General features: G+C 42.6%; 1 protein-coding gene across 1 annotated transcript in view; it reads right to left on the bottom strand.

Annotated features, from left to right (window-relative positions):
* The window catches only part of EIF2B3 (eukaryotic translation initiation factor 2B subunit gamma), a 103,228-nt gene that overhangs the window by 16,032 nt on the left and 73,030 nt on the right, over positions 1-14,166 (bottom strand). The window contains exons 9-10 of the mRNA XM_076340328.1: positions 10,701-10,778; positions 9,839-9,987 (exon numbers count right to left, since the gene is read on the bottom strand). Of these exons, the coding sequence (XP_076196443.1) occupies positions 9,839-9,987; positions 10,701-10,778 (227 nt within the window). The remainder of the gene's footprint in view (positions 1-9,838; positions 9,988-10,700; positions 10,779-14,166) is intronic.

Here is a 14,166-nt window from a genome sequence, read left to right as displayed (position 1 = left end):
ACATAGCTTTAAACCAAAGGACAGGGTGGTCGATTACATCTGAAAGAAATGTAAAGAATCGAGAAAGAATTCCATCTCCTGTCGAAATTATAAATAAGGAAGTATTAGTCCCAGAGACAGGCTGATTTACGCAGCCCTGGAACTGCTGACTTACAGCCCGAGTATCAGTCTATAAATCAAACTCTTAAATCAAGTGTGTCAATCGCTGCAGCACTGCGATACTTAGGAAAAGCAAGGCACCTACCACTGAAAGCAGGAAGATTGCCAGGGGACTGAGGTGCCATACCCTTCTTAATTTTCTAAAGTGTAAATCTGAGATCAAACATCCTTTGGGGGAACAGGAAATCAAAATACGCAGTGCTCAGCACACCAGGAGCAGGCTGCAGGAGTCCAAGACACAACCCCCTAATTACAGGCTACCCACTGATTATTTAGGACTCTGTGATTAAAGTGATGAACGTTCCTGGGAGAAAGGGGCTTAAGTAACTGAGGTCAAGACCTCAACTGCAGCTCTCGCCCTAGTTGGGCAAGCTTAGGAAGGTATGAATGTCACAGGTTTGCCTTACAGCAAATCTTCTGAAATGCCAATGGAAGTTATCCAGGTCTGCTAGTTTAATCCAATTGTGCCAAACCCCCGACATAATCTCTGTTGGGCAGCAAAGCAAATGAGGTGTCTAAAATGCAACGCTTAAAACTATACACTCACGAGGAAGAAAGAGCCTGGAGCACAAAGCTTAGGACAGCCTGTTGGTAATGCTCCGCTACGCCAAGAAGTCAGGTCTCTTGCTCCTCCAGATGAGCTATGAAATGGAGAGACTGATTCAGGAGTTAAAAGCAAAGGGTGACATGCCTCGGCAGCTACTTTGCTGACTGAGGGGTAACAGCTGTGGATTCCCCTGGGAGCAACATCCCATTCTGCCCTGACCAAGAAGATAACAGCCACAACAGGCACCTTAATAATGCTGAGAAGTGGTGAGGAGGCTGGTAGAGCTCTAAAACCTACCAGCAACCCCTCAAGGAATCCTCCGTTAGCCAGTGAGTCGGTGGCTGGGACACACGATCACAGGGATGAGGCACAAAGACCATGGGAAAACAGGGAAGAGGCGAAAACACTACTAGGAAACTTGAGAATCCAAAATGTTGCCTCCACCAACATGCTTTACACACTAACACATTTTTACACCACCACGCTTTTACACACTAACAAGAGAACACAGGGCATTGTGAATCTCAACGTTATACACGCAAGTAAATACCGAAGACTACAATAGATGCCAGCAGTACGTGCTATAATTTATAGATACATTTCAAAGCAAGCATTCTTAAGTGAATTTGGGCTTTGATCTCCTGTTTTTCCCCTTGGGGGTAACAAAAACATTCTACCAACCCCCCCTAAATTCTTCACCCGTCTCTGAGGGTGTTTTCGCTAAGGAACTTGTTTCATGTCTCTTTTCTAGCCAAGCTCATCACTGTGGTATGGCTCCTTTACACTTCTTCCCCACACCCTAAACATTTTGCATTACATATTGCATATACTTGCCAGCACTCGTATTTTCCAGTGAAAGTTCAACTGACCTTAAAGGATTGCCTCAAACCTACCTTACTGTGTTTTATTAAGTGAAACTTAGGCTGCCAGGGGAGGTCGCCTGGAAGGTTGTGCCTCACCTCTGAAACTTCAGTTAAATCCAGCTGATCTTGGAACAAACAAATTGGTGGCCTTTTATGTAGCTGCAAGCCTGGTTTTGCACACTTCAGCGAAAGTACGCTGCAAGGAGTTTTACACCAGAAAACCCCACATGCAGGAAAACTGACCTCCCTCCGGATTCTCTTTTGCAGAGTGGGAGGGCCATGTCCTGCACGATTTTACAGACACTCAGATGATGCCTGGGAAAAGCTATCAATGTCTATGTGAAGGTAACAAAGCAGAAAAATTGTGTGTTTATATATGATGATACTCCCACCTCTGGGTTTCCTTTACTTGCTCACTAGCTGACACAGTCAGACTGAGCAGGGTAACTGGCACACACGGTAGAAAGACACTTTCTCTGGGTTTTTTCAAGGGCAATTCTGGGTTGAGAGCTGTAGCCCTGCGTAGGACATAATTGGTTAAATCAACTTCCGTATCATATGGGCTAAGTTGACAAGGAAAAGGATTTTCTAAATGTCACCCTTACAAACTAAGCCTGGCTTCTTAGAGCTAACCTGAACTTGTTCAACCCCATGGTCCCCTAAGGAACTTACAGGCACGACTGTGGCACAACGTGGTAATTTCTTCCTTTTCCATACCCAGGTTGGGGAAGATTTTCAAGAGCACCGGAGGCACTCACATGCAGATTCCCATGAAAACCCAACAGCAATCAGTTGTTTGTGAAAATCTACATACCCCTCTTCGATTAGACCCATGTGGCTAGCAGGAGGCAGAAGCTTATTTATAGCTCTGAAGTCAGACATAACCCTGGCCACCTGAAGAAGCAGATCAGCAGAATGAGAGGAGATGTTTTAAAATGCCACTTTTCAGAGCTGATCTGTGCTTTAAGTTCAACATTTGATGTACAAGATGTTTGGAAAATTGGGAAGAGCTCCCTGCACTATCAGGGAAACATCTGCATCTGAGATTAAAGAACAGGTGATTTATTTAAGACAGACTGATGTACCAGGAAGCTAGCCAGAAGAAAACTTTTTTTTGAGGAGCTGCTAGTAATAATGGCTCAGACATTCACAAGATAACAGGTACTATGTGAGAAATATCCTAAATACATTAGATACAGCAGAATTTGACTTCAGTTGAAAGTAACTGAAAACTAGCCCTGCAAGTAGCTCAACCGCTTCCTGCTCACTGGTTTCCTAGTTTGCCCTCTCTTCTTCAATTTATCTTCCTGAAAGCAAACTCTGCCAGCCAGAGGTTGTCTCTGTTCAGTATCTTATACAGCATGTGCACTGAATTAAATAGTAGAATGAAAATTATGGTTCCTGACTAAAAACATTTACAGTTTAAAACCAAGAAGTGTGACAGAAAGGACAGAACATAATCAAGAGAAATAAGAGCCCTTTTTACAGGCAAGGGCTATACCTAGCTTTCTTCATACATTCATGTTTATCCACATCCATGATATACTTTATCCATATATTTAAGCTGAGCATATGCTTTTTTGAATCAAGTTCTCACTTTTCACATGCTTTCTGCGATATCTATTCTAAACTCATTCTTCTTTCTAGGGCTAGCATAAGGCAGAGGGGCAATTGGTGGTGTGAGACAAAGTGTCCAGAAGACAACAGCAATCTTAAAAAATGGTTCAAGATACAAAATGTTTGGGAATCCCAGCATAAGCAAATCTTTATTTCCAGCTTTTCAAGCTATGGTGCTGGAAACAACTTCATCTCCTCATTACTTCTCATGAGGGAATGTGCTGTAAAATATATTTTACAATTTCAACAAATGTTGCCTTGGCAATAGGATCATTCCTTTGTACTGCCACAATCCAAGGGGAAAAAGACTACTTGTGTGCTGAACCCCTATAAACGCTCAATTCCATTCTGGTTTTAATTAGAACTTTCTTCAAACCGCTGACTGTTTCTACATCAGGTGCTGATTTGGCACTATTGAGGAAACAACCAATAAACTTCACAATCAATCTGCAGTTAGTAGTCAATCCAGCTCGGCTTGCTTGTTGTTTTCTTCCTTTGTACATTTTCTCATAGAAAGTAGCAATAAATTGGAGACATGGGGTAAACTAGAATAGCCTGTAAGCAGTCACACGTGGTCTCTCTCCAGTCCCCTCACTGAGTAACATTACAGCATCTGTGCCATCTACTTTCACACAGGTAGCCAGAACACCTTTAACAAAATCTACCACATAACCGTCTTCATATGACTGAACGAGGAAGATGCTAGTTTTGGCTGACATAACATTTTCGGTGCCAGTCCTTCCTCCACAAATCTGGGTACTTTAGTCCTTTATACAAATTTTTAATCCAGCCTATTCTTTCTGCCCAGGGATTCAGAACTCCCCAAGGTTTGCCACATCTCCCCGTGGGACTCATCTAACTTTCCCTCTGTCCTGAATATTCACATCACCTCCCTGCAGTTTTCGTAATCCACAGTGCTCAGTGTCACCTCCCTTGCATTCCAAGTTCCCTGATGCTGCAACACTGCAGTTTGCTGCCATCATGTGCAGCCTGACCTGAAACATATCTGCTTGTCTTTTTAACCCCTTCCCTTTCCAAAAGGTAACCTTAGCAGTGTGTCATAAAGGGAATTTCACCAGTTCTTTTTGCATAGTATGTTTTTTATGTAGTTCCAACAACATGATATAACCTTTACAAACACAACAAGGAGACGAGGTTACTGTTCAATAGTTCCTGCCCCTGCACACACACGATAAACTAAGTCCCATCTGCAATCCCAGTCTTACAATTCCTGAACTGAGACCGCCCTCCACATCAGGCTATCTGGCAACTGTCTGCAGCAGACTCCTTTCTGGAAGGAACCGTCTCCTTCTCCCACTGCTATTCACAGTTTGGGATACAGCCTGAGGAGTTTAACAGTGAGGAATCTTTTGAGACATCACATCAAAGTATATCCACACGACAGACACCGGGATAAAGACACCGTTGTACAATCGAAGGGGGAGCCTTGCAGAGTTCCACCCAGAGAACTGTTAAATGTCAGCAATGCAAATACCAAAGGAAGGCAGTACCTGCCCTTCAGAGCTTGCGATTCTACATCCCACAAACTACACCTGTGCTGGCAAGCCCCTGTGCCACACGAAGCATCTTTGACCGCAGACTGTAAAACACTCAGGCTCAGAGGTATGTGTCTATACATTAAAAATGGAAATAGTTAGGGAGACTAAAATGAACATTGGAACAACTTTCCAACGTGGTCAACAGATGTCAAATTTTCATGATTTTCAAAGAAGATCGCCATGTTAAAGTCAACAGCTGCTGAGTTCAACTCAGCAGGTACTGCCTAAAATTCTCTGGCCTGTGCCAGGCAGATGACCAGGCATTTCATTTATCTTTTCCACTGTCCAAAAACAATCATCCCCAATGAGCAGTTTTTCTGATAAAATTATAGGTGAGCTTCCTTGGTTACTCTGTGAAGATTTGGTACTTCCTACCTGTGGAGGTGAAATCTTGATGCAAACCTTGAGCCATTTGCATCTTGCTGTCACCCCCTTTGATAGTCACAGCAGCCTATTTATGATTTCCACAAAAACATCATTTGAAGCACGCTGCTTTCCTGTATTTCCTTGAAAAAAGAAAAGAAGCAAAACACTTAATTGCAGAGACTAAATCTGCCACAGAGCCCCTATGGGTACTGACTACCAGCCTATCAACAAGACCATTTCAAAGCATGGCTTACTGTGGACTCGATATTTATCTGCGCTTTTCATGCTTGCCTCCTCAACTAACCTCTAAGTAGTCCAAAGATCATTTTTTTTTTCCCCTACTATAGTCCCACCTCTTGAATCTTTCCCAGGGCAACGTTCATTTTCCATGACCAAGGAAGAAGGATATACTGCACACATGACAAAATGGCCAAGCTCCTTTCAGTAAGTGTATACACTGAGATAGTTTTACTAACAAACGAGATTTCAAAATCTTTATCTGCAGGGACGGAATAAAGGATTCAACATGCTTTTCCTGTTAATATTATTTGTAATGCTCAGAGCACTTCAGCACAAGGTCCTGTATGACCAGAGCCATTAGACAATTCCTACTGCCAGAAGCTAACAAACTAAGCAAAACTACAAAGCTGGTAAAAATAAAGCCAATGTTTGAACAAAACCCCAACAAACCAACCACCAACTGCCAAAACAAAAGCCAAAACAGGAACCTGAAGCTGAATACAACCATCCATATCTAGGTCTCATTTCAAGGAAGCTAAGTGTGCCTGAGTACACCAAATGAAACACAGTTATCATGCGCAGGTCAGCATAATTAGCTGCGAGATTGTCTGCAAGCCCCAACAGTAGTAATTTCTGTTCTGTGAAGATATCAGGGTGGAGTTAATGTATCAGACACATCACTTTTCATTTGCAAATGGCACAATCTCCCTACATAACCAGCTTCAGTCAGTCTCCCAGTGTTACAGACTGCTCCTTTGCAAGTAAGCTATAATGAGGGGACTCCTGCACCAAAGACATAGAAATTCAGGGACTCTGTTGTACTGCACCACCTCTAATGCAAACAGAACAGAAGGGGCAGCCCCAAGATACTATAGAGACTGAGGACACGTACAGCTACTGCAGGAGCATTCAGATATACGAAGTTTTCAAGTGACCTATAATTTCAGCTCGATTAGTAGATTTTCTCCAACTACGTAACTCAGTGCAGTCATTTGTCACTGAGCTCTGGGGAGCCGTCCAGAGGGAAACAAGAACTGTTTCCCCGCTGCAGCCTGTCACCTGGGCGGTCAGCATCTCTCAGCACTTGCGCTGTTGTATAAATTACATCCCTCCCAGCTTGGTCAAGTATGTCTATCATTCAGCACGTATGTAATCTTTACTATTTTATTGTCTCATTGATGGAAGAATTAGCTGCACAGTGGGAAACACATTAAGAAAGGACTACCAATTATTTTGCCCGTGTTACTAACTTCTTTAATCCCCTGTAATCTCTTCTAAGGGGGGATTCATATCTACTCAAATCACTTCACAGGAGACATATATAATGTAACAGAAGCCCTACGCACCAGGGAAAACAAAAAACCCTGCTACTGGTCCTCCAGAGCATCAAACACACCAGCCATCGCCGGAGAACGGATCATAATTTGCAAAGAGTATGCAATGGCACTGTCCAAGCTAACCCCAGTTCCTTGATCCATTCAGTTGGGAAGGTCATCATCATCTAGGTCATAACCTCTGTTTCTCCAATAATGAGCCAACCACAGCCTAACAATAGGAACCTAGTTTTGTTCTAGGCACCTTGTGGTGTTCCCATCTGCCCAGAAGAATCTATTTATCCATTTCAGAAGCTGGTATCAAATATGGTGAGGCTATTCAAAACCTTTTTCTGGTTTGGAGATGTAATTTGTGGATCTCGAAGCCACAGGAACTATGGCACAGGATCCTCAAATCACATTACAGGAAAACCATCAAGAGATAAAAGTTTTTAATCTGTTTTTTTGTTGTTGTTGTTTTTGTTGGGTTTTTTTCCCTATATTGACATAGGGAACTGAAGCTGCTATCACTTTTGCAGCTGAGATGGGGGCGGGGGGGGGGGGGGGGAAGGTAAGATTCAATCCAGAGAAGCTAGAGGTGATGTAAGTGGTAAGGGAATTACCAAGGCAGTGCCACGTATAATCATAGCTCTTGATAAATGAACTTAGAATGCGGAACAATTTTTGCATTTGGTTGTTCCCAGCTTCCTGACTTTCACAAATGATTTACCTGATCTTTCTTTCTTCTCTGGGTTATCTAAACAACCTTGTCTTTTCCATAATATGTGCCCTAGTGCAGTCTTCTCAGCCTACTACTTCAAGCTGGTATTATTGCAATTAACACTGCTGGGACTAGCCTTCAGTTACCACTCACATTTGACTAGGGCATCAATATAGTAGTCCATTAGTTTGGTGGAGCTGCTCCTGTCAGCATTAAAATGTATATTCTCTAAATGGCACAGTTTTTATCCACTTCTCAGTGCAATTCCAGAAGTTTCTAACATACAATACCTTAGACGGTGTTAAAATCGGCTTACTTGTCGGACATTTGCTATGCAACAAAAAATTAATTAGATCTGTTAAGGCACTTTATTATGCTCATTTTGACCCGTATCAGCAAACATATACTGACTTTCCAATTAGAGTCCAAGACGTTTTCTCAAGTCGGTGATTAGATAAAGCCTGAGTTTTTTAGAGACACTTGGGAGAAGAGACGTTTGTAAAGAGAAGTTGCCCACTGTGGGCAGTTTAAAGTAAAACCACATATAATTTATCCACCTGTTGCAAATGGATCCATCAACACATGTAAGAATCATTAGCATTTTAACAAAAATCTATCAGATTTAATCAAAGTCATGAAAGAGGGCCAAAATATATAGAAATTCTTCACTAAGTTACAAGCAAGACTTCTTTCAACAAAACTCAGCAGCTAGAATATTTCTGTATCTCACTACCTGTGTATGCATGACTTCATACCCCTCTCTAATCTTAAGACTTACCAAGATGCAATAAGACATACTTTATCAGCTCAGTATCTGCGCAGATCTACACAATATGAATTACAATATGCTTTGAAATAAAGCTTCACAGTCTATAATCTTAATTCTGGCTGGAGAGGAATAATTACAAATTTGACTCCGGTGCATCAGTGTGCAGTAACCACAGAGCGGCTAAGGGGGTAAAGCCCTGGGACTATGAGGTTTTTCACTCAATGGTGGCTACATTGTTTTCATTGAGAGTGACCAGGGATGACACTGTTTTCCAGAAATTCACAAAAATGTTACCCCAAAAGTTAGTTTTTCCCTCTTAAAAAATAATATATCACCATCTTTATGATGCTTATGGAATTCTGTGGAATGCTTAAGATAACGACTCTGAGCTTGATTTAGGATTTAGAAGAGAATATTACTATATACCAGTGCAGACAAACGCAAGCTGATTTGGGACTCTTCATAAAAATAGCACTATTTATACACTTAGCTCTCGTGATTTAATGGTAGAGCTGCTCACCTCATATGCAAAACCATACCATTATGACTGTGGCATCAATTCATTAATCAAAATGACAGAGGGTCTCATGATCAAACAAGAGGTTCTGGTACTTCTTATGACAGCAGTGCTTGTGATACCGCCATACTGGATCCATTTGTGATTGAACTGGAAACCAGCTATTTTCTATACTCAATGGAATTCTGATTTATGATGTGCTTGAAATTACTGTGGATTTCTCTTAAAGACAAACACTTGGCAGTAAGGTACCATACTTACCTGTAATTTAGTTATGTAACAGTAGTATCCTCCATAGACCCCACATCCTTTGGGGTTTTTTGTTTTTCAGTTATGCAACTTTCAGAGCCAACTTGGCATTTTTTAAGAGTTTGGCCTTTTTCCTGAGGCCCTAAGCAAACCTCAAGCCATGAAGAGCAGGGAATTTATACAGGCCTGCACAGACTCAATCAGCAGTTTCCTTTCCACTGACAGTCACAGGAAGCCAGCATGTATGGAAAGATGGGGGCATGCAGACATCAACAATTACAGATAGGCCACTTTTCCCACATTTGGAAATGAACAGCTCAAGGCTACCTATTTAGTTAGTGTCTCTAATGCATGGGAAACCTCTACTAGCTGGCAGGTTTTCTCTTTGAAAAGTTTATTCATTTATTCTATTACTCAGCATACGCAATGGTAAAGTAAAGCTGCAAGATGACAAAAAAGGGCCAAAGAAAATGACATTTTAAGTGAAGCTGTAATGTTCAAAGGTGATAGAACATGTCTAGTTGGTAAGTGTACCACTTCAAAATATGTTTCCTGCCTCAAACGTTTTAGGTATACTTATAGACCCAGCCACTAAAATAAAGCCTGGAAGGATGACACACAAGCTCATACAGACTCATACATCCACTTAACTTACTTACACATTCTGAAGATGATATAATCTCCTCTAAAAAGAAGAAATTTATGTTCCAAGACTGAGCCCTCTCATTAATTCATTTCACTTGTGCATTTGTAGCCTGTTTATAGAGACTTACTTCTGACTCGGTCTTTAGAAACATACCCCCTGGGATCAACTGTCCTGGCTGAGGATTGCTTACAGGATGAAAATTACGGACTCAGAATCTATCTAGAAAAAGAAACTGCAGATTTAGGGGACCAAGATACAAGGAGGTGACATACCCTTCCTCAATTGTAACAGAATTCATGATGATGCAGTTTGTTATCTTAACTTTGTCTTTTATGGTACACATGCTGCCGATGATGGAGTGTTTAATGGATGTCTTCTCCCCCACTTGTGTGGACGACCCAATGATGCTGTCCGATCCAATCTACGGAAGAAAAGAACGGAAATTGGCAAAAGTACCTGGAGCTCTCCGACGTGTTCTCAATACACTTCTTCCAAACAGCACGTCTCAAGCACTCATCAACAAAATGTACCCTGCTCTACCCTTAGGGATCCTTGGCAGAGGAAAGACCTAGAAATTTGGGGGCCATCCCATGGGCAGACAGTTGGACAGTCTTCCCAAGGTCCATTAGCTTGGTAAAACTCCATTAGCTGGTCCAGCTCTGTAGGCCTCATGCAGTAAGGTAAGCACGGTAAGAATAGTCCTGCTGGTACTCACTGGTTTCACTAAGGTTTGCCCAGTGAGACCTGTGAAAAGGAGACTTAAAGCTGGTATTCAACCAAAATGCTTTAGCAAGATGCAGAGCTAAAATACTAACCCCTTCTGAGTTTGGTGTCCTTTGGGAGGCAAACTGCTCAACTACCATGAACTGCCATTAGGGAACAAGAGACTGCAGCGTCTGACTTTGGAGTAAGACAGAATTTTTACCAAACATTTTTAAAGACAGAGACTGAAAGGCAGGAACCCATGGGCAAGCCTACGAAGAGACTCTGGGCTGTATTACCTACATTGTAATTCCACACTTCAGAACTCAGCTTCACTTCCAACAGCGGGACTGAGTTTTAGGAAGCAGTTCTTGAAGCAAAGGGCATGCAGACTGTATTGAAAGAGCAGAGACAGGGAAAGGGAACGCTTACCATGCCTCTGTCAGTGATCTGTGCAGACCCATGAACCAGTGGCTCTTCCAGACCCAGGTTAAGCAATAGCTTGGGAACCTGGATGGAAAAACCCACATCACAAGTTAACATGACAGTGCTGTACCCTCATGTTACATAAACAGCTCAAAGATGGCTTTGGTTTCCATTGCACTAGTGCATCTACCATAAACAGTTTAACTTAAAGGAAAACGTAGGTTCCTGCATTTTAAATCTGCAACCAGATTATGTGTGATTTATCATCTTCCCCTTTTGTAAAGGAGACAGGTGTACTGCCACTGCAGTGCACTGCATGTCTCCTCTCAACTCAGCTTCCCACCTGTGGAGAAGCAGTGGATCAGCAGCAGCAAGCAGACTGGCTCCAGCTGAACACAGTGACATCCTGTACATTACTACAATGTCCGGCATCTGCCATTTCAACTGCAGCCCAATGTGTTTTACACCATTCAGTAATGCAAGAGAGGGAAGCAAGTAATATCAAATATAAACCAGTAAACTGGCATAAGAAGCTGACTATGTCCAGCCCACTCAATAAGGTAGCATGCTGAGGTACAGGCAACAAAAAAGTATTTCAGATGTTTAAGGAGAAAGAAACTAAAGTTGATCAAGTAGCTATTCCAGATGGTAGAAAGTTGCAGAAGAAAAGGATCTTGACAGAGAGAAGGCAGGTGTTAGATAAGGAGACAAAGCAGCGATGCTAATAGAGACACAGCCCATAAGGTAGCCAAGAACAAATCCATGGAGAGCAATTCTGAACTGGCTCCTGAAAAGAAAGAGGAACCAGCATTGTAGGAGGATGGGATATCACTCCATCATTCCTCCTTTTCTGGGTGAAAGAGCAGCCTGAGGCATTCTGCATCTCCTGGTGTCAGGCTGGGGCCAAGGTCACACACCACAGAAGAGGCAATGACAGCACGGATGGGGATTTCAAGGGAGATGGGAGTCTCACAGCAATGCACAGACACAGTGCTGTAGAGAGTTACTTGCAGCGGTGATGCAATGTATGATGCATCTTGGTAGGACAGAGATGGCAGTCAAAGAAACACGGGAGATACAGAAGGCGGCAAAGTGATGCACGAGTGCTAAGAGGTCTGTGTCATGGCAAATCGTATGCCTGAGTGCGAGGCAGCAGGGCTGGTGTGGAGCTCAACACATGCTGTTGGCCAGCCAGGATGTATGGACTGACTGTCCATCTGGGAGGTCAACTGGTGTCTCAACACAGTGATGGTGTAACTGGGCTTGCCTGAGGGGAGGAAGTGGCACTCATTAAGTCTCTCTTTTCTCTATCCAGGCACCTATTTTTACAAAACTCTTAGGAAATTTTATCTTTGAGATCTCTTGCTCTGTTAAATTTGGCTGAGAGTTGCCAGCAATTTCCAAAGCTGCTATAAAGGAGCTGCCATACAGTATGGTTGTGTAAAACAACTTCCTTAGAAAGCTGGGATCACAAGAGCTGATGGCTAGGGAGTGAACCTCAAGAAGCAGATCCCACAGATCTGAAGAAGTTGGGATCAGATCAGAAAAAAGTATCTCAAGATCTCAAGTGAGATGATACTTGCAGGAAATTGTTTGGATATTCATAATATGACCAGCCTGTTTCCCTTCCAGCACGCAAGGATGGATAAATAGTGCTGTTTTTCATATGATAAGGATTTTCACAGCTGATGCTTCATTCAGGTGAGTGAGATGAGCTCAGATGAGCTCACACCTCTGAGCTATCATTTCAGGCTGCCTGTTGTCCCCAGTAGACATTTCCACATCTGTAGCTCTTTACATCTTGAAGATGGTCCTTCCCACTAGGCCTGTGTTTTGTTTTATTTTTTAAAAAACAAGGGAAGGTTAGATCCTTCAGTCCAAGGTGCAGATACTACAGAAAACCACCAGCTTACCAGAACACCACAAACTAGGCCAATCCACCTGGATGATGCTGGCTTGGTGAAGGGATGTTGTCCTCACCTGACACACAGCTGGGCAGCCACAACAGATCCAAGAGAGGAACACACACCAAAGCATACCTACAACGTAGGTTGGAAAGATTCCTACTATCCAGTGTTGCTCTGTGGGAAGGGAAAGAAACAAGGAAAGGCTCTTGCCCTCCTCAGTGGGAAGGTGGTGTGGTGAAATAAATAAAGGATTTTACTGGCAAGAGCAAAGCCCTTATTAGAATCAGTCAATGGTAGTGCAGCATGAGGGGTGACCCAAGAAAGCTACCAGCTCAAGCATTTCGCTCTGAAAAGGAAGGTTAGATAGGGGGCAGGAGTCAGAGGGAGTGCCTGGGTCAAGGGAAGGTTTAAGATGTGTTTGGATTTAATTCATCTTACAAAGAAACTATTTCCTGCTATTGAAGATAACTCCCCCCTGAACCCACCTGCCCACACACAGGCTGCAGGCATTCAGAAACCCAGCTGGAAGTGAAATGATGTGAGTAAAGTGTTTCCTCACCAGAAGGGCAATGGGTTAGGATACCATTCCTTACCATGGCTACTGGACTGGACTGCTACTGCTCCGTGAGTCTGTCCTCTTGGACAGCAAAGTTACAGGCCCCAGCTTTGCAGCCAGGGAATCAGAATCTGGTCTGTGAAGACCAAGATAAGAGCAAACAAGACACCAAAAGCCTTCCTTAGAGACCAACAAAACAGGTAAAAAAAAAGCTGATAAAATTAAATGTGTATCTTTTATGAGGATTAGCAAGAGAAACAAAATGCAGTGGCACTGAAAAAAGGAACTCCTTTCTCACAACCCCTCATTAAGCTCAATTTTATGTTTTACCTCCACATAGTTTCCTTAGAAATTTTACCATTCTGGAAAAGTTAAAAATTCAAAGAAAATCCTTTCCAACGTTGAAGGCCCCAATGTGATTTCAAAACACTAATTCTATGTACCACCCAGGAGCAAACACATTTCCTGAATTGACCAAAATGTAGAATATTTAGGTTAAAAAAAAAAAGAAAAAAAAAACAACACAAAAAAACCCACATGGAGTCTGACTGGCTCAACTCAATAACTTTTTACTGAAGTGGCTGCTGCCAAATGTACACGCACACTTCCCCTAGCAAGTGGTGTTCTCCCTTAACCCTTTGGGCACACTTGTTCCTGATATTCTTGGGGAAAGTTTTCCCTTTCTCACAGCAGTGCTGCCTCCCTCCTCTCTTCCTCATGTCCCTAACCACAAAACAAATGACTTTATTTCTGTGCTCCTCTACAGGCACCAAGGAGAGACAGCTCCAGTGTGTGAACTCACTCTAATGAGTGTGAACTCATTAGAATTGCCATGCTGCAATTCTAATTTGCATAAATTCATCCATTCATTTTATTAAAAAGGAGTCAGCTCAATCTGAGAGCAAAGGCAAGGCAGTGACCACTTCCAGGATACCCAATACAACTTTATCGCTCTCCCAGCCCCACTTCCAGAAATCTTGAGTCTTCCCCTACTGCACTCCCTATTGGT

Source organism: Aptenodytes patagonicus, chromosome 5 (assembly GCF_965638725.1).
Source record: "Aptenodytes patagonicus chromosome 5, bAptPat1.pri.cur, whole genome shotgun sequence".
Taxonomy (NCBI): domain Eukaryota; kingdom Metazoa; phylum Chordata; class Aves; order Sphenisciformes; family Spheniscidae; genus Aptenodytes; species Aptenodytes patagonicus.
This window is presented reverse-complemented; position numbering and strand designations above follow the sequence as displayed.